The sequence below is a fragment of the Hyperolius riggenbachi genome, chromosome 4 (genome assembly GCF_040937935.1).
Source record: "Hyperolius riggenbachi isolate aHypRig1 chromosome 4, aHypRig1.pri, whole genome shotgun sequence".
Taxonomy (NCBI): domain Eukaryota; kingdom Metazoa; phylum Chordata; class Amphibia; order Anura; family Hyperoliidae; genus Hyperolius; species Hyperolius riggenbachi.
Genome location: NC_090649.1, coordinates 316,378,672 through 316,400,755, shown reverse-complemented (window position 1 = coordinate 316,400,755; position 22,084 = coordinate 316,378,672). Strand labels below are relative to the sequence as shown.

At 41.9% G+C, this 22,084-nt stretch overlaps 1 protein-coding gene across 1 annotated transcript in view; it reads left to right on the top strand.

Moving 5' to 3' along the window:
• RSPH3 (radial spoke head 3) overlaps positions 1–20,026 on the top strand; it is a 52,058-nt gene extending 32,032 nt beyond the window's left edge. The window contains exons 6-10 of the mRNA XM_068231691.1: positions 2,628–2,831; positions 2,963–3,125; positions 13,107–13,193; positions 16,971–17,056; positions 19,879–20,026. Of these exons, the coding sequence (XP_068087792.1) occupies positions 2,628–2,831; positions 2,963–3,125; positions 13,107–13,193; positions 16,971–17,053 (537 nt within the window). The 3' untranslated portion in view covers positions 17,054–17,056; positions 19,879–20,026. The remainder of the gene's footprint in view (positions 1–2,627; positions 2,832–2,962; positions 3,126–13,106; positions 13,194–16,970; positions 17,057–19,878) is intronic.
• The last annotated feature ends 2,058 nt before the right edge of the window (positions 20,027–22,084 follow it).

Below are 22,084 nucleotides of genomic sequence, written 5' to 3'. Positions count from 1 at the left end.
CAATGGCTGCAGCATCTGATCCTATGAGGTGAGGACAGGAAAAAAAAGACAGCGAGGACCTCCTCTGAACGCTATTTAAATATTGACTGGTCCTATGGGGTAGGGGTGGCGGAGCCACTACCCAATGTGCTGCCATGGAGGCATAAGGAGATATGTTTATGTCCACTCGCTATCCCATACCTGTTTTAGTCGTTCTAAAATGATGCCAAAGAAAATCTTCCTTAAAATTGTAAAATAAATTGACTACCTATTAATGTTGCTAATTCTTAGTAAGGTTGCAGCAGTGAAATTGGTAGATTTGTAGCAGTCATAAATATCTGAATTAGGCTAACTGAATAATACTTTAGTTTGTGTTGCTTCTTCAAATTATATAGTAGTATTCAAAAACATGGTCTGTGATACTTACAATGTAATGAAGCCAGGTCCTAACTACAAACCATGGAGCCCCACTGTAACATTTTTGTGTGGCCTCAGTCTCCCCTCTGCAGTTCTCTTTGTGGCACTTGGCAGGGTCAGTATACTGATTGCACTAATTGCTATGCCCATACATTACATGTCAATAATCAGAGTATAAAGTGTTTTCATATCATTGACAGGCAGTGGCAGAACTTTATTATACTTTCGGGCAGACATTTTACCTCCTCAACCTCAGCAGTTCATCCTCTCTCTGCAGCAATGGATTATCCAGCAGTAAATTTCCCTGCATATGTGTTCCTCCTTCCCTACAGAGTTATACCTTCATCCCCGTAGTGTACCAACTCACCACAGAGTAAGGACATTGGTACAGTTCTTAGTACCATAGAGGTTGCATGGATACAGATGCAACAAAAGTTTGCAATTTGCAAAATAACTTTTGCAAAATAGTTACACCAGGATATTCAAAAAACCCTTCTCTTTCTTTGCGGTCTCCTTCTCCTCTTGCCCTTGATCTTTCCCAGCGTAAGGGCCCGTTCACACTTAAAATCGCAGAACGCCGGCGATTGCCGCCGGCGTTTTGCGGGAGTGATTTTCCCGCGATTAGCGCGGAGAAATCACTGGACACTGCGGCGGTTTTGGAGCGATCGTGATTAGCGTGCTACGCACGCTAATCACGATCGCAAATCGCGGAATGCTCGTCGCTGGCAAACCGCTGCATGCAGCGCGGTTGCGGTTATTGCTAACCGCAACCGCTGCAGTGAGAACACTGCCACTCGCTACATTGTGTAGCGGTTCTTGCAGAACCACTAGCGGTTTGCCGTGAGCGGGAATCGCTCGATTCCCGCTCAGGTGAGAACGGGCCCTCAGGGTCAGAACAGTCATGGTTAATTTCTTAAAGGATTGACTGACTGGATCTCCTTGCAGTCCAACAGACTATCAGAAGTCTTCTCCAGCACCACATAAGCTTCCTTCTGGCCCATCATGATATGAACAAAGCATAAGCTGCCAACGAGAGCAATAAAACTGGCACCTTTGACTGGAGGTTGTCTTCAGTTACCAGAGGCAGTGCAGATGAGGACTGTAGCTTTGGATCCTGTCGCCAGAGCCCCCATTCTGAACAGGTCATATGTCTGCTAGCAAAGATGTTTATAGTGCCTCTTTTTTTAACCCGAACTGAGAGGGAAATGGAGGCTGCCATATTTATTTAGCAGATTGCTTGGCTGTCATACTGACCATCTGCCTCTAATACTCTGATAGACCCTGAACAAGCATGCAAATCAGGTGCTCTGACAGAAGTCTGACAAGATTAGTTGCATGCTTGTTTCAGGTGTGTGATTCAGACACTACTGCAGCCAAAGGGATCAGCAGGACTACCAGGCAACTGGTATTGTTGAAAAGGAAATAAATAGGGCAGCCTCCATATACCTCTCAGTTCAAGTGTACTTTAATCTCTGCAATGTATAGAGCTGAGCTGAAGGGAATACCTTTTTCACGACAATAGTGGAATTACCCTTTAACAGAGGATTATTCATTTCTGGCATAATTACAAATATGAGAAAGTTCATAAATTCCACTATTGAACCCCAAGGCTCCATTCACACTGGGAATCGCAAAATCAGTTTTCCAAAGCAATTTTCCTGTGATTTTTCACAGTACTTGTGCAATCTTTTGCGTTTTGTGATTCTTTAACATTGAAATGCAATCGCTCCAAAATCACTAAAAAAAATGCAGCATACACCATGGCCTCAATTCACGGAGCATTATCAAACGTTTATCAAACACTTTATCAAACGTTTGATAATTTACCTCATGGGTAAAATCTCATTTTGAATTCACTAAGGTGTTATATATTTGTTGAACGTTTTATCGGTAAAACATTCGATAAATATATAACACCTTAGTGAATTTAAAATGAGATTTTACCCATGAGGTAAATTATCAAACGTTTGACAAAGTGTTTGATAAACGTTTGATAATGCTCCGTGAATTGAGGCCCATGTTTGCGATTACATCAAATCGCTAATCACTGGTGACCGATACAGTGTGAACACTAACATTGATTTGCATTGCCATAGCACTTTTTCAAGTGCTCGGGACATACAGACAAGCTGAAATCTCCAGTAAAACGCTCCAGTGCGAATGAGGCCTAGATCAGGATCATTATAGTGTGCTATATTAATCCTTTATGCCCCTTCTTTTTTGTTTTTCAGCTGTTTGACTTTGATCTGGAGGTTAAACCAATCCTGGAAGTATTGATTGGTAAAACCATTGAGCAGTCGCTACTTGAAGTAATGGAGGAAGAAGAGCTGGCTAACTTAAGAGCACAACAGAATGCCTTTGAGGAACTGCGGAATGCGGAACTTGCAGAGGCACAGCGGCTTGAAGAGCAGGAGAGAAGACACAGAGAGGAAAAGGTACTAGAGCTTTATACTGTATATAACAGGAACACAGTCACTGTCATTTTACAGTGGCTTATTATGGAAGAAAAAGATGAAATACCATGTATCATTTATAAAATTCATACGTTGATTGAATAATCTTTCAGGAAAGACGCAAGCAGCAACAAAGGGAAATGCTCCTAAAAGAAAAGGAGACGGCAGAGAAGGTGGCAGCAAGGGCGTTTGCACAGCAGTACCTGGCTGACCTTGTTCCGTCTGTGTTTAGCAGTCTGAGGGACAGCGGATATTTCTATGACCCTGTGGAGAGAGGTTTGTGGCTTTCATAAAATACAAGCAATGAGCGACAGACTGGACCTGGTTTACAAACACATCTCCAAAGACTTGCAAGCATTTTCATTGAAGATAGCAAAAGTAATTCATAATCCTGGGTTAATGAATAATCTGCTATTAAAGGGAAGGTTCAGGGAGGGAGGTAAAAAAAATCAAAATCAAAATCCACTTACCTGGGGCTTCCTCCAGACCGTGGCAGGCAGGAGGTGCCCTCGCCGCCGCTCCGCAGGCTCCCGGTGGCCGACCCGACCTGGCCAGGCCGGCTGCCAGGTTGGGCTCTTCTGCGCTCCATTTCCTGGCACTTCTGCGTCCCACGCCGGCGCGCTGACGTCATCGGACGTCCGCCGGGCTGTACTGCGCATGCGCAGAACTACTGCGCCTGCGCAGTACAGCCCGGCCGACGTCTGTTGACGTAAGCGCGCCCGCGTGGGACGCAGAGGTGCCAGGCCTTGGAGCGCAGCAGAGCCCGACCTGGCAGCCGGCCTGGCCAGGTCGGGTCGGCCACCGGAGACCACCGGGAGCCTGCGGAGCGGCGGCGAGGGCACCTCCTGCCTGCCACGGGCTGGAGGAAGCCCCAGGTAAGTGGATTTTGATTTTTATTTTTTTACCTCCCTCCCTGAACTTTCCCTTTAAAGCCGAATGAAACCCCGCATTTCTTATTTGCTCTAAGAGATTATTTACAGCATATTATATACAACCAGCATTTTTTTTTACTAGAACAGCATTCACAGGGTTACACACAGGACTTGAAAGTTCAGTGCAGAGAAATCTGGAGGCATCCAAAGTTGTAGATAATGTTAGCTTGTGTTTAATTGTATCAACTGAGGAATGTAAATAAACACTTCTCCTACACTGCTGGGTCCCCTGAACAAAGTCAGACAATTCAGAAAGCATTTCTGCTTGTTAGAACATGAATAAAGCAGTTATAAATAAAATGCAAAGTCAACTTTCAGAGCAAAAAAAGTGTACTTTGGGAACGTACAATTTCTAAATACTAATACTTATGCAGAAAATCAAATATGATAACCGTTTGGCATATAAAAAGTAGGAAAACATGTTTTTATTGAATATTATGTCAGGGTTTTATACCGCTTTAGGTAGTCATAATTTGCTATCCTTACCAGGGTGATATCAGATCATAGTAAGAGTTGCTTAGGGGTGTGTGAATTAGTGGTTATATTATTGCAGTTATATGCAACATCCACAAAAGAGGGTGCTTTTATGTATACCAGGGCAGTGCAGATTTATTAAAATACAGGCAAGGGCAGCAGAACTCTAAACAGACAACACCAGACAGATGAAAAATATAACCCAATCCAGGATTTCTAGATCACTCATAATCTCTTTACTGGAAATGCTTGGAGAGCTATAGAGATGTCTTAGTAAATTTAACCCATGGAGTCATATGTTTTGTATGAAATGGTACCCAATCTTTAGTGAAGAATCACCCAAGCAATAAGATAGATGCAATCGGATTGGCAGAAAATAAATCTTGTTGATGTCCCAAATTGACTGTGAATGACTCTAAAGGTAATTGTTCAATGACAATTTAGTTGATCAGAAAAACGTTTTGTTTTTTTTATAATTGGTTGTGATGCATAGAGAGTATAGATTGGTTCAATAATGGTGAAATATTTGATGTATTACGACACTTTATTCATTTCTTATCATTTATCTCATGGCTTGGGTGATTTGTCACTGAAAAATGGACCTCTTTTGGGCACCTTTAGGACTGGTTCACACGGGCGGTAAACATCCACGGGTTTTCACTGTCCAAGGAAATAATTGTTTAAAAGGGATCTACCACTGTTCTATTCAAGTGAATGGAAGCGTTTTTAAAACAATGATGACAGCAGTTGGCGCAATTCGCATACACGACGTGGTATATCCTATCGTCTAGTCTTGGGCGCTTCGTGTAGCGTCTAGACGTCAACAAACTACGGCAAATGTCGCTTGACAGAGGCGAGCAGGAAGAAGAATCACAATGCTGTCCTGCAGAGAATGATACAAGAACTAATGGTTAGCAAGTCCTGCTGTGTAATATTATCCTGGGATAACCTAGCCTGGGTTATCTGTGTAGACAGAACACTCAGGCTATTGTGGCAAAGCTTTAATTAGAGATGTTGATAACTTAAAGACCACTATTATGAGAAGTTGAAAAATGTAAAATATATGTAAACACATATAAATAAAAAGTATGTTCCTTCCAGAGAAAAATGAGCTGTAAAGTACTTTCCTCCTATGTTGCTGTCACTTACAGTAGTTTGTAGAAATCTGACGATACTGACAGATTTTTGATTAGTCCATCTCTTCATGGGGGATTCTTAGTATTTCATCTATTCTTTACAAATGCAGTCCCTGGAAAGGATCTTTACAAAGATGCAGGGAGCCCCTCCACCGACCTGTTTGCACACTATTCTGGCCGTTGGACTAAGCAACTGCTGTTCACTAAGTGCTTTTTTGAACATAAACAAAACCCTGAGAATCCCTCATGAGGAGATGGGTTAGTCCAAAACCTGTCAGTTCTGTCAGATTTCTACTACCTACTGTAAGTGACAGCAACATAGAAAAAAAGTAATATATAGCACATTTTACTTTAGGAGAAATGTTCCTTTTTTGTATGAGTTTTCTCATGTATTTTACAATTTTTTTCGTGATAGTGGTCCATTAACCATTTCAGCCGCCTGGACGTGATCCTCACGTCCAGGCGGCTGCTCTGATGCAGAGGCGCGTTTCGGCGCGATTGCAGGCGCGCCCCTGTGTCCCCGTGCTGTCCCCCGGTAGCCCTGGGATCAGTGAACGGGAACATGGTTCCCGTTCACCGATCTAAGTTGCAGGCAGAAATACCGACGGTTTCTTATGAGAGCCCGCAGTTTCCCCCGTCCTCCTTGTGCTTCGGGTAAGCGAGAAGCACAAGGAGAAAAAACTCAAGGTGGCCATCTTGTGGCCAAATAGTAAAACTACATCTACATACATTTTTCATGCCAATTTACACATATTATAACATTCAAAATTAACTGTTTATTTCCCAACACCCAAAAAATTACCCAAATAAAATTTTTTATGAAAAAAAAAATTACAATTAAAAAAAACAAAACAAAAAAAAAACAACAAACATAGATAGTTACCTGAGGGTCTGAACTTTTTAAATATGCATGTGAAGGGGGTGTACTACGAACAATTTTTAAATTATACGCTTGTATATAGTGATGGACGTAAAACTGAAAAAATGCACCTTTATTCCCAAATAAAATATTGGCGCCATACATTGTGATAGGGACAAAATTTAAATGGTATAATAACCGAGACAAACGGGCAAATAAAATACATTTTATTTAATTATATTATGGTAGCATGTATTATTTTAAAGCTATAATGGCCGAAAACTGAGAAATTATTTTTTTCATTTTTTTCTTAACCACTTGCCGACCGCACGCTTATACCGTGCGTCGGCAAAGTGGCAGCTGCAGGACCAGCGACGCAGTTCTGCGTCGCCGGCTGCAGGCTAATTAATCAGGAAGCAGCCGCTCGCGCGAGCGGCTGCTTCCTGTCAATTCACGGCGGGGGGCTCCGTGAATAGCCTGCGGGCCGCCGATGGCGGCTCGCAGGCTAAATGTAAACACAAGCGGAAATAATCCGCTTTGTTTACATTGTACGGCGCTGCTGCGCAGCAGTGCCGTAAGGCAGATCGGCGATCCCCGGCCAATCAGCGGCCGGGGATCGCCGCCATGTGACAGGGGACGTCCTGTCACTGGCTGCACAGGACGGATAGCGTCCTGTGCAGCCCCGATCACCGGGGATGAGCAGGTAGGAGAGGGAGGGGGGAATTTTGCCGCGGAGGGGGGCTTTGAGGTGCCCCCCCCCCCCCCGCAACAAGCCTTCCCACCAGAGCGATCAGACCCCCCCTGCACATCATCCCCATAGGGGGGAAAAAAGGGGGGCGATCTGATCGCTCTGCCTGCCCGCTGATCTGTGCTGGGGGCTGCAGAGCCCACCCAGCACAGATCCCAACAAACAGCGCTGGTCCTTAAGGGGGGGTAAAGGGTGGGTCCTCAAGTGGTTAATATTCCTGTTAAAATGCATGTATAAAAAAATAATTCTTAGCAAAATGTACCACCCAAAGAAAGCCTAATTAGTGGCGGAAAAAAACAAGATTTAGATCAATAAATTGTGATAAGTAGTGATAAAGTTATTAGCGAATGAATGGGAGGTGAAAATTGCTCTGATGCATAAGGTAAAAAATCCAGCGGGCTGAAATGGTTAAACTATTAAAATGTGGTTAGTGTGGGTATTGTGGTTAGGAAGGCTCAGTTTAAGTATGTAAACTTTACTTGTTAATGTACTTGTGTACACACTACTGCTTTCTAGGTATGACTGCACTGGTCAACCTTGGACATTGGAGGGCATGTAGTATTCTATAGAAACAAGATCACCTCACCACTAGCACTGATTCTTAGTTTTCATTGGCACATACCTTAACAGATGACTTTCAGCCATATCATAAGCTAACAAAGTCTTTGTTCTTGCATTACTTCTTCCTGTTTTTCATATAATAAGTAACACACATACTCTGTTACCTTCATGTTTCCTTCCTCCTTTTTGTACCATCACAATTTGCTATTCAAGAAAATTATAATCACCCTTTTATCACAATAACATTGCAACCTTTCTTTGTGCTATCTGTGATCAGCATTAAGTCACTGGAAGTGACAAAGACATTTGTCTGCTTGGGCTTTTTCTGTTGAACGATGCCAAGCCCACAGACTGGGTGTTTGCAGCATGTCTATATAAATTTCATATCTACATTTAATATTTGGACCCAGACAAACAGTATTTCATGAACTTATACAACCTTTCATATATTTCTCAGTGATTAGATTAGTAGAGAACTTTGCTTGAAATCTCTTTTCATGTTTGATGTGGTATCAGTGTTGCTTCTATACTCAGGTGAGCCCTCAACATTGATAAGATTTAGTGAGCCTGTCTCCATGGATTAAAACTAGTCATACATAGGTCAATGGTGTTCCAGTTCATCAAGCCATCAATTGCTCCCCAACTGGAAATCATTCAGGGTGTAGCAATCGGTTTACCAGCTTGCAGGACTCAATCATCCTTGGAAAAGCTGCCTCACTAGATTTGTAGGACTTGTGTACAAAACTGTGAGATGTGTCACTCCTCAGCTCCTCCCCCTGCTTATCTGTGTAGACTTATCATTGCATTCAATCAGACATTTTCAATATTCTGTCAATAATCAATCAGAGATTTATTCTTTGAGAAACTAGCACATTTAATCCAAATGGCACAATCCTCTTATGGGACTTCTTAGTGGTCTTTCCTCTTGCAGATCCGAACAACAAAATCTACAGCTGCTAGCTCTTCAAATCTTCAAACACAACCTTAAGGGGTAGAGGGGTAGCTCTAGGATGTGTTAATAAAGTAACTTGCTCATTATATCAGCCATTGCAGTATTTCCCTTCCTTGTAATATGCTATTAATTTTGCTGAAAACAGTTTATCCTGCTATTGAAAAAACTATCATTGGGGGGGGGGGGGGCGGTTGAATTGATTTTCAGAAGCTACTTTCACATGTTCTGTTGTGTAAGCACTGATACGTAGCTTCTGGTGGGCAGAATGTGTGTCTTTAATGATAACTCAGTTGTCCTAGTTTATCTGTTTCTCTGCTTACTGCAGGCTCACCTAAATAGACAAGTTGGCTAATGGGCTAGAGAGAGAGAGAGTTTTATACTTTGCAATCGATACCTATTAAAGGACAAAAAGGAAAATGAAAAGGTGTAATGTACATAAGATGTTCCTATGCAATGCTGAAGCCAATGACACACATCAGTTAGGTATTCATATAGTATGCCCTAGGACAACTTATCCAATTACATTGGATTATCCCCACTATGCAGTATGCAGTAAGGCTTAGTTAACACTTATGCTGGGCATACACGGGTCGATCCGGCGGCCGGTTAGCCGCCGGATCGACCACCGTCCGTCCACGCGAGTGCGCGGATCGATTCCCAATCGTCGGCGCCGGCACTTCTTATCACCCGCTCGAGCGCGGAATCGATCCCCGCGATGATCGGACACGTCGGATATTATCAATCTAGCCATCAGGCTCGATTGATAATCCTTCCCTCGACACCGTGTATGCCCAGCATTAGGGAAAAATCAGACCATTTCCTGCAATGGTAACTAGTAGGTAAATGGACATGTAGATAAGCCTATGTTATCTATGAGGCCAGTTCAAACATGCCCATTGTGAACCTGTTCATTGCGGTAGCGGAACACAAAGTCCTAATGCTGCATGATGGCGCAACCAGCCTGATGCAATTTTATAAAAGTAAGTAGTAAAATGAAAGAGGAGTTGGTGTATCATTCACATACCAAATTCTGTATATCTTATTAACTCAGGGCTGGGTCTACCATAAGGCGCCTGTAGACACGTGCCTACAGGCGCCTGATGATGGAAATGTGTCTCACTCCCCTCCCTGAGTGCCTCCCTCCCCCCTTCCTTATGTAGAGTCCTGATGAGAGTGTAAATGAAAGGTTACTGACCCAGCTCTCGGTTTCCACTGAAGAGCTCTACCTTCAGTCCTCTAGCTACCTAATATTTGGGGGCACCTTTAGCTACTTAATATTGAGGGTACTTCTGGCTACCTAATACTAAGGGGCACCTATGATGGGCGAGGGACGTAAGGGAGAAGTGAAAGCTGGGACAGCCAACACACTTGCGGTGCAGTTTGGCGAGGGTTTGTAGGTTCATGGAGGGTGAAACCTAGGGTGCCAGGAGATCTGTGCCTATAGGTTCTTATGAGTTAATCTTGGCCTGTATTAACTAATGCTGGGAATGCACGATGAGATTTTTCAGCAGATGTACTGTACGATTGTTTTTCCGATCGATTTTCCAATAGTTTTTCTGAAAATCAGATCGGACATGTCGGAAATTATCTATCGAACCATCTATTTGCCAAAAAATCTCATGGTGTATACCCAGCATTAGACATAAAAGAAAGCAAAATGACATTTGTGTAATTTTGGAACCAAATATCAGAATACCGCAGCTATCAAAATAAGCAATCATGACATAAACATTATGCATTATTAAAAAAATAGAAGACAGCATGTATTGACAGATAATTGAACATTAAAGCACCAGAGAATAGTTGTACATAGTGTGGAGAGAACATTCCATTCCTAGTTTATTTGTATCTACTGTATGCACGACTGGGTGTGTTGCTATACTGCCGATTCGCAATGGAATACTGCTTTCAGCATGTTGCTATCTGCTTTATTAAAACATGAGAGAGCGGAAAATGTGTTGAAGCTTATGAAGCCAGAAGTGCAATTAAACATTCCTTTTGAGTACCACTAAATCTGTCATAAATCATTTCTGATGGAAAATAGCTGAACTTTGTCTAGTTTTAGGTTGAACAGCCTCTCCCTCTTTCTCTTATGCAGTAATAGTCCATATAACTACTACAAGATTCAATAATTAAATAATACTTAGAAGATTGTGATAAAAGCTGTTTTTCCATTCACTGACTGGTGTACTATCGGGCGGTGGCAGACTTATATCTACGCCCCTGGGACTTTAGATGAAGTCCTGCGTGGCGTAGATATACTACTGCAGAGGCAAAACTAGTTATAGAGCCTAGTGTTTATGAGCTGTTATGGCAGCTTAGCAGAAGCAGCATAGAATGATCATCTGTATGAAGATGTATTTAAAACACTTTTCAGATCTGTTTATCTGAATGAACTGTACAGCTTATCACAGAAATCCTTTATCTCAACACTTTTATCTTTCTGTAAATGGGGTACAATTACAGGAGATAACACCTCCCTTCCCCACACTTTCTTCCTCAATTTCACACCTTACACAAACTGTCCATATTACAGAATGAACTGCCCGATCGCATTGATAAATACTTTAAATTTTTTCAAATTAGTTTAATTAGTTTGAATTAATTTTTAGATGCTCCTCTGCTAGTTAAAATCAGGTTTTTATTAAGCAAACTATTGTCAACTCTATTAAACTGGTTTACAAATAAGGGGGGGGGGGCAATTGCAAGACATCTCATGCCATTTCCTGTCTTGCCATAAAGAAAGTTTCAGTTCGAAATGTCTTCAAGGGAGCATCCAGATCTTCATCTTTTATTAATCCAAGTAAAGAAAAGTATCTTTGGGAGGAGGACACCCCATTGGTTTCAGGAATCTACCAAGACTATGCACTCCTATATAAGATGAAAAAAAGTTGGGGATGGTGCTTGGCATTTGGGACTGACATCTGAAGCCGTTGTCTTGTACAGTATTTAGGAAGCCTACTAAAGGTCCGTACACACGCCGGACTGCAGGAAACGACGGGTCCGTCGTCACCTCCTGCCGGGCGTGTTTTCAGCAGACAGTCCGGCGTGTGTACAGTCTGTCGGCAGACTGATACGGCTGTTTCTGAGCGATCCGCCTGGCGGATCTCTCAGAAACAGCCGTATCAGTCTGCGATCCGCCTGGCGGATCTCTCAGAAACAGCCGTATCAGTCTGCAGACAGACTGTACACATGCCGGACTGTCGCTGGAACGCCCACCCAGCGGGAGGTGACGACGGACCCGTCATTGCCTGAAGTCCGGCGTGTGTACGGACCTTAAGAGTCAAGTAGGACTGGTGTAGAATGTTTAATTTCTCGCACAAACAGGGGGGGCACTTTCTTGACAGTGTCATATAATGCATCCATGCTCAAGGCTTCCTATTTTCTACATGAGGGGTAGTTGATTCCAAGGTTCCATGGCTGATACGTATCTTGTAAGCATTGCCAATGCAGTCTAACCTACAGAAGAATATGAATGTTATGTAGTTACAGTTATATTGCTGTTAAAATGATTTACATGAGCAATAAGGATAGAAGAAGCTTTCACCTCATGCCATTTCCCATTTTTCACTGCAGACTACCAGAGTAAGTCCACAGTCAAGTCAGTACCATTGATGGTGCAGCCTCGACTGTGGACTTGTCTTTGATAGAGTACCTGATAGTACAGAGGTGCCAGTAGTCATAGCATACCTCCTTTTCCCCTCCTGGGTGCTTGCTACACACATAGGACTACCAGAGTAATAATTTTCTTGTAATGCATGTTCCAGCTCAAAATAATTTAGGCGGTACTGTAGTTTGTGAAGGTAGTGGCTATATCAGTAGGAAGCACAATAATAAGCACGCTGACCAGAGAGATAAGAGGTATCTTTACAGTTTGTAGGTGAATGATGTAGTTGGCAAAGTGTAAATAAAGAACAGTGGAGCAAAAACTAATGAGCAACTTTTTCCATCGTTTGCAAACAGAATGTTATGGCTCATACACATGTGCAGCTTAATTCACGACCAACCGCACAGCATAACATAACTTGTTGTTTACATGACAAGTACTTACACATATGCTGATCAACTAAACAACCAACTCAATTAAAAACTGCGCGCACCAACATGTCCGTATACAAAAACAACAAGTTATTCAAATTACTTGTACACACGTGGCTGACCTGCTGGATAGTAGGGCAGGTTGATCGCTGGTTGGATCAGGCAAACTGCTTGTTATCAGTTGGAGGGATTGTCATTTGCCAGCATACACACGCCCAACTATCGTCCTACAGACCAAGTCTAGATAATAGTTGGGCCGAATAGTTGCACTGGTGTACAAGCCTTTAAATGTAGGAATATTATATAACATGCGTCTATAGAAACTGAGTAGACCGATAATTCAGTGGTCGGATTTTCTCCTGATGACTATTTGCATTGTTTTGATTTTTTTTCCAGCATTATTCAGAACAACATGCAAACATGGTTCTTTGCTTTGTTTGATTATATTTATTTTACCCAGTTGCATTCATTTATTTTATCATGTTTTTCTTACACAACATGTGTTAAAATTGTAATTTGCTTTTGTTTCACAACTGCAATACTTCCTTATTCAACAGATGTAGAGACTGTATTCATGCCTTGGCTTATGGATGAGGTGGAGAAAGTACTAGTAAAGAATAACTTGGGAAGAACTATCCTTGACAGTAAGTATTCGTATGAATGACCTTTTGTGCATGTAATGTGATTCTCAACGCATAATACAAATAAACAGAAAGAATAAAAAGCTGCATTAGAAGAAACCCAATTTACTTATCTATGAAGCTTTTTGAAAAACAGAAAAAGAAAGAAAGTTCAAAGTGCCACAGAGCTTTTGCAGCTCCGATTCATGTTTCACTTAGTGAAAGTGTATAAAAACCACTGCAAATATCTCTGTTTCTGCCATCTACACCAATGCAGAGCTGGCAGAATAATCACCAAGAGAAAGAGAAAGAGAAATGGACTGTCAGCAATTTCCCTACCATTTCCTGGAGGGACTGACAGGCCCCAGGAACACTTCATTTTACACTGTACAGCATAGCCACAGACTTACTGTGTATGAATATTTCAGGATCACTAGAGATGATGTATGTTTCTATATAAATACAATGTATGACACATAAGAAAATAACAGAGGTTATGTTAATTATACTTAGTAAACTTGGTAAATAGAATGAAATTCTATATGTCACCATGTTAATAATATTTATCAATTAGCTGCAAGAGTGTACACATTGCAGAGTATGGTTTACTCTGCACAGTTGTCTGGATGCGGTGGGTGGTTTACACAGTTCAGTAGGGCTGTGTGCTCATATCATTGTGTAAGAATAGAGTGGTTTTCTGTAACAAGAACATATCCCATACATGGGTCAATTTTCGCAGCAGATTTCATTACTTTGATTGAATCTGTGTAATGCTGGGGGAGGTCATACTTTCTGACCACCTAGCGCAACAAGGCTAAGAGCTGGATAATGGAAGAGGCTACACAGGTTGTCCGGAGCAACTGCAGCTCTGGGCTTCCGATATCGCTACAAATAAAACAAAATGGCAGCGCAGTGTGATGTTGCGCGGCCTTAGTTCGCACTGTGCTGCCCTAGCGATAGCAAGCTTTCAGACAGGTACAAGACAGGACTATAGATTGGAGCGTAACTAGTAGCAACCGCAGCTCACAGTCACGTCCACAGAAGCAGAGCAAGCAGGCTAACAACAGTCACCAGCAAGCATCCACCCAGGCAAGACTACAGGATAGAACGTAACTAATAGCAACTGCAGCCTATAGTTACGTTCGGAGAAACTAGAGTAGCAGGAATACTACAGTCACCAACGTGGTGATGGCAGAATCCAAGCTATCTGGATAATGGACTTCACTGATCCACTGCGGATGCAGCGAATGTCCATCAAGCATGGAACTAGGCAATACACAATAAGAAGAAAAGTAACAAACAGCTCAACTAACGCATAAATATATATTAGCAAGTCTGCATATATATTTATCAAGAACTAGCTAAAGCACAAGTAATAAGGTCTCATAGAACTACAATAACAGAACTATACAGAGTAACAAGGTGCCTAGTAGATCAGCGTACTGACCACTATGATGGGTTGGGTATGAAATGGGAGGTAGACTTTTATGCTGGCATCAGCCAATGGATGCAGGTATGCAAATCTACACACACAGCTGAAAGGTAATCACTCAATCCTGAGCTGGCTTGATTACCATTTGCTAGCTGGCTGTGAATGCTAAGGACCCCCATAAGAAACACATGAAGAATTATGTAACAACATGCATGCAGGAAATCCAGCGCTATCTGGCCACAGCTCAGCTGCAACAAGCAATTGGTGGAATGATGACAGCATCCTGAGCTGCCCAGAACTGCAGATTGTGATTGCAAATGACAATGAGACCCATTGCAAATGCACAACCGAATGCAAGCAGAAAAGACAGAACTGTCTGTTTACAGCTCCACTGCAACGGACAGAATACGCTACAGGAGGGATTCTTACAATCTGCTAGTAAAGTTGCCCATACACTTATCAATTTCCCAATTCTATTCCTGGCAGATTTGATCAATGTGTTGGAAATCGATTACTCCCAAAAAGTTGATCAATGGACTCTCGATCAGTTTTCACAAAAAATCAGTTAAACTTAAAAGTATCAATCAGACAGGAGGGAAGATTGAGGTTGATCGGGCAAGATCGAGGGCATTGCCCTGTGTCGAACAGTGCATTGCTGCAGTTTGATCAAATCATTTTTCAAGAGGTTCTTTACGGGAATCTACTGAAAATCCATGGCTATAATTACTAGGTAATGCCCAGTGATGTTGATCCACGGATTTTATCTGATTGCCATCTGGAGTCGGGAAGGAATTTTTTCCCTTTTGGGGCTAATTGGACCATGCCTTGTAAAGGTTTTTCGCCTTCCTCTGGATAACAGGGATACGTGAGGGAGCAGACTGGTGTTGTACTTTGTTCTCTGGTTGAACTCGATGGACATATGTCTTTTTTCAACCCAAATAACTATGTAACTATGTAATGCGCTGTGCATGGTAGGAATTGATGCCTCTCTGTTTCAGTCCCTTTCAGAGAGGAATTGATTGCTTTGCCACAACGGGTGGCAATCTACAAGTGTATGGCTAGCTAAAAATGGACTAAAGTGATATGAACAACTATAACAAACACGTGTTGCTCTGGAATGAAAAAGGTGTAATATGAGACGATCAACACTATTCTGGGAAGGAAGAACAACAAACTTGCAAATAAATATCTAATTGCATTCCTATCTCTACCAGGTTAATAATTCACTATAATCCTCAATGTATTGGGAAATTGGACCGGATGGTGTCTACTAACAAGAGCTTAAACACTGAAACCAGAGCCTGTGTAATTGCGCAGTGCAACACACATAGATATGAACATAAACTACTCAACATGAAAATGTTTTACCCCTAAACATTAGGGCTTCGTGGGGGGAACAAAAGTGCATGTGTGCTAATGATAATGTACAATAGTGCCAAGTGCCAGCTAGCTGATAACTGAAACCAACTATGTTCTAGCTGGCACTTTGCACTATTGCACAATACTATTAAAGAGGAACTCCAGTGAAAATAATGTAATAAAAAGTGCTTCATTTTTACAATAATTATGTATAAATGATTTAGTCAGTGTTTGCCCATTGTAAAATATTTTAAATCCCCGATTTATATTCTGACATTTATCATATGGTGACATTTGTACTGCTGGCAGGTGATGTAGCTGCTGCTTGCTGTTTTGGCAGTTGGAAACAGCTGTAAACAGCTATTTCCCACAATGCAACAGGGCGCACAGACAGGAAACTGCCAAGAGTACATACTCAGAATTTCTTTGTAGGAGGGGTTTCACTACAATATCAGTCATACAGCGCCCCCTGATGGTCTGTTTGTGAAAAGGAATAGATTGCTCATGTAAAAGGAAGTATCAGCTACTGATTGGGATAAAGTTCAATTCTTGGTCAGAGTTTCTCTTTAACACACATAAGGGGTATATTCACTAAACTCTGTAATCAGAATAGCATGTGTAAAGTTCTTTTGCATGATAAGTAGAGTGTAATGCGGTACGGTAGTATGCATGTTACTATGGTTTAATGCATGCAATGGTAATGTGCGTAACCAATGCAAACACACCTAATTGAGACACATATGTAATGTATTACCGCATCTTAGTAAGGAATGTTAATTAAAGTTACACACGTCAATGCTTTATGTATCTAAATACCATGCATAGCATGATACACTTTACTGCAGTTTATTGAGTATTGACCCCATGGTTCTGTAGCCAAACAGCAACTCACCAACCACCACAAAACCAATCACATCCAATGTCTGGCTACCTAAACTGGTAATGATTACCGCAGTTACATCTAAATGAGAATGCAGCACGGCAGTGACCATTTGCTTTGTTTCATTTAGTATTAATACGAGAAGTTGTGGGAAGGAGGATCAATAACTTCACAAATGTGGAGAAAGAAGAGCCCACAGAAAGTGGAAACTAGAAGGTATTCTCAAAAGAGTAACAATTATGTGTTTCATGTAGCTGAACAGTTTATTGTAATTTGTAAATGTACGCTTGATATCATTGTATTGCTCTAGTTCCTAAGTTCTCAACATGTGGTACGCGTACCCCAGGGGGTACTTCTGATGGTCCCAGGGGGTACTCGGACTTGACATACTTGCCTAAGAACAACAAATTTAGAGTTTTAGAAGTTGATAAATGTTATTTAAACAGCACCAAATTAGCATTTTAGTTAAAAGCAATAGTAAATGCTTGAAATTGTTTAAAACCAATTATCATGTACTATGATTAAATATATATTTGTCGAGGGGTACTTGCGATAATGTTTACTACACTAGGGGGTACTTGGTGAGTACAGGGTTTTAAAAGGGGTACATACCAATGAAATGTTGAGAAACACTGCTCTAGTTGATGCAGAGGTATCACAGATACACATCAAATCAGTTCATTATAAAATTGTTAAAGTAAGTGGACCTGAACTCTTACACAGGACTCAGGACAGAAGGAAAACCTAGAGAAATGCGCCCTGTATGTATTTAGAGAGTTTAGCCTGTTTCATTTCCCCTCATTAATGTCTAATCACAATTTGTCATTTGATTTTAGGATTTGTATCAGCTGTAACAAAGAAATGTTTTTGTTTAAATGTTATTATGCTGTTGTGTATCTTTTAGAGCAGAGAGTACTTCTGAATTCAGGTCCGCTTTAACTTGGCAATGCTTTTGTGTAAGGAACTCACTGTAATTAACAGAGGAATAGTGTACAAGCACTCCAAAACATTATATGCATTACATGGGAATGGGATAGTTGTTGTTATTATTATTTATTGTATTTTTAAAGCACCAACATATTACACAACACTGTACAATAGATAGGGTTACAGACACTGTTAAATAGAGGTGACAGACAAGCAATGTTGTCATGACACATTACAACCTGTACCTCTGGAGAACAGTGGATCATAAACAAAATATTTCTGGATGTCTTTTTGCGAGTCCTATATCATTCCTAATTTGGTTTCTACACTGTGACCACTGACACAGACCTTGACTGCACTGTGACAACTCACATAGGCCCATATAATGATAATATTTTTATAGCGCTTTTCTCCCTGGGGACTCAAAGCACTGTTACCCTGTGTTCTGCTGTCTCAAAGGTTCAGGAAAAGAGGTAGGTTTTTATCTTTTTCTTAACGGACACCAGAGTTGAAACCCTTGGGAGAAACGGGGGGAGTCGTTATGCATGGTGAGCTCTACTGATGACCACTGCTCCCCCTGTTCTCCTGTGTCCCCCTCCTCTTCTGGGCCGCTGGAGTTGGGCTTCACTGTGCAGGTGATAGCCCAGCTTGCGCGTGTCCATTAGCACGTGTCCGCAACCGGTAGCCCTCTGCGCATGCACATGACGTTCCCCATCTACATTTTAGTATTTTTTCAATTGCTAAGTGATGAAAAGTTATTATTTGATAAAATTAAGAATTATCTCCTGGGAGAAAACTCTGGAGAAAAAGTTAATTGGATAAGGGCCATAGACTTTGATCACTCCATGACACCGCAAACAAACTTGGTCCCCACTTTACTACTCCCACACTGCTTTGTTCTTCTTAGCTACACAAATGAGATACTCTTTGTTTAGAGTATTAAAGAGAACGCGAGGCGGTGTGGCAGGGGGGCAGATGGGACACAGAGGCATGTTCCCTGCCTCATGACATGCCTCTGTGTCCCCCCATGCTGATCTCTGCACCCCCCCCCCCCCCCCCCGGCCATGCTAAAGCCCCCTGAAATTAGCGACAATGATTGTCGCTATTCCGGAGGGTAAGGGAGGAGAGAGGTATTGCCTGCTCAAAACGCCCACTGGGGGTGTTCTTACAGGCTTTCCACAGCTGCCATCAGGCAGATTTCTCTCCCTTGCCGCGTTCCCTGCTGCTTCCCCGCCTCCCTGCACGCTCGGAGAGGATCTCTTTCCAGCATCGTGACCCCACAGGTCATGAAAGTGAAAATAAGGACAAACGGGCCAACCAACCGGCGGAAAGCGGTGGGGAACAAGACTTAAAGAGAGCCCGAGGTGGGGTTATAAAAAAAATAAATAAAAAAAAAGGGTTTTCTGATCCCGGGGGCTGTGCGGATCAGCCCAGCCCCCGGGATCGGAAAACCCTTTTTTTTTTTTTTTTTATAACCCCACCTCGGGCTCTCTTTAAGTCTTGTTCCCCATCTTCTTCAACCTGATGATCAATCATTGATGACAGTTGCTCTGTAATCACTGGCAGAGACACAGACAACACTGATAGTGGGGGTACCTGGTCATCATTGCTCTACTCCAATGCTGGCATCATGTTCCTGGCTGCACAGCTGCTGTGAAAATGTGCCTATTCCTTTGTGCCCCACCATTCCTGACCTACTGTCCCACCACTGAAGATGGTCCTCACAATGTTGTGACATCTGGAGCAATGGGGCCTACTCGAGACCACAGAGTGACCTGAGTGTCTGCATCCTGGGCCTGAAACTAATATCATTTAGATTTTCAAAGTACCCCACTTACTGTGGCTCCCTAAAAGGCTAATGTACAATGCTTTCAGGCAGGTGTTTTCTATTATTAGTATCAATGTTTTATTGGGTCATCATCACCCAGGGTGAGTAACAAATACACTTGGGTACAGAAAAATGCATTTAGGGGTGCGCAATATAATAGTTATAGTGACAAACATAATGGTGTTACTGTGGGAATTGCTTTTATGTTAATGACTTATTGTAATTATTTTAAAGCATGTACAAAATAAGAATTCTAAAAAAGAATAATTGTGTTTGATTGCAGGAGCAGCAATTTATATCACTATTTTCGTCATTCAACAAGATCAACATGTAAATAGCCTTCTTAGAAGAGGAAGATGACAAATAAAGTAACGCCACTGTTTAGAAAAATAAAGACTCTGGGTGCCCATTGGCTTACACAGCACTTAAAATGTGATTGCTTTTGGACACACTCTAAACAGCCTGACTGGGAGCTGCAATGGATCGCCCACCAATGGCCTAAGGAATCACTGAGCCATAAGCCTCGTACACCCGGACCAACCTGCTGCCTGATTATCTTCTGACTTTAGTCTGTTGGACGATAATCAAGCATGTGTATGTGTACAAATGACTAGACGAATAATAACAGGTGGTTTGCCTTGTCCAACCGTCTGATCTATTCACATGACTGTTAGGTTGATATCGGGTAGTTGGTTGCGTGTGTACAAGACGTTTCCACCACTTGTACTTGTTTTGATTGCGGCGGTGACGCACAGTCCGCCATTCCACTTGCATGTGCAGTATGTAAATTAGTTTGTCATGTAGTCATGTGGACATACGTCAGATCGTATGGTTGGTCAGGTCGTGCGGTTGGTCGTGCGCTTTTTGGACGTCTGTACCAGCTTTACTCACCACACAAGGTTCACTGCTGTCTGATAGATGTGGGCAATGAGATGAACTTCCTGCTGATTTTAATTAGCCCAATTCAAATAAAATGCATAAAATTTGCATGCAAGCCAAATTATTTACATCCCATTGACCATCTCTGCTATCTGATGGTATTTTAAGTGCACTGGCTATCAGCTGAATGGTCATGTTTCTTTTCAGCTGCTTGCCAGGGCATTGCAAGTGTCGGTGCACACTGTGGATATGCCGCTCAGTAAGGTCACTGTAGAGTTGTTTTACATTTGTTTGTTGCACAGATTTGACATACTTCTTGAAATGCGTATATGTTAGTTAAAAATTATTTTGTTTTTTTATTTCTGGACATGCAGTTAATCTTTATCTCTTTATCTGTTGTTTACATCAGCTGGAGGAAATAAATGGTTAGAAAAGAATCTTATCTTTACCAAAAATGTATCATATGTACCATGGGCCTATATACTTAAAGTAGACCTGAACTCATGTACAGGACAGAAGAAAACATAAAGAAAGGCATCTTTTGTGTATTTAGAGTTTAGTCTGGGTCAATACCCCTCATTTGTGACTTATCACAAGTTGTAATTTGATCCCTCAGCTGTGTCTGCTGACTGCCATTGCAGACAGGTAATTGGTAAACACAGGATGTTAAGTGCGGGTCGGGTAGCGAGGCGCGGGTCGGGTGCGGGTAGCTGGTCTGCGGGTGCGGGTCAGGTAGCGGGTAGTCAAAACAAGCATAAGATAATTCTGTATCTTTTGCCTTCCCAAAATTTGTGATGAATGCTGACACCAGAATACTTTCTTGCTGGCTTGTTTACTGCTTCTTATCTTTAATGCCAGCAGACTCCCCCCTGCTCTCAAGCTGACACCTCCCCTCCCCCCATACTAGTGCATATAACTGGGAACATGCCAGTATGAGATTGAAGATGTGTTTTTCATAGATGATCAGAAATCACTGGGGCATGCTCTGTTAGAGGAAAAGGTGCGATAGGAAAGCTCTGTCTGTTAGTGACTGGGGATATTTGATAGGACAAGAACTAGAGAATGTTCTGGCATGTTCTCTAAAGCTGGAGGGAGGAGGCACAGAAGCACATGGCAGATAGAGAAGCACATGGCAGATAGAGAAGCACATGCCTCATGTGAGAAGATTTGCTGGCAGACAGTGTAGCTGCATTCACAGCCACCTAGCACACACAGGTATGTGTTTGCTGCATAATAATTAAATACAGGATTTTATTATCAGACAGGTACAAGACAATGGGGCAGATTTATCAACACAAGTGCATGCAAAATGGAGGGAAATCTATTGCAAAAGTGAAACAATTGATGTGTGTGCTGCTTTTTATTTTCTTTTGGTTATGATAAATCTGCTCCAATTAACTTTGATTCTGATTGGTAAGTCCTGAGTAGGTGTACATATACAGTATATTTGATCCCCCTTCTTAAAAGCCTTGTTGTACTCTTATGCAATGGTGATTTTCTTAATGAATTACCGTTTATTTTGCTGTTGAGCTACTGTAATAAAGAAAAGATAATTTAGGGTGTATTTACACATCCAATTTGGATTGGCCAATTATCTCCCAATTTTACAT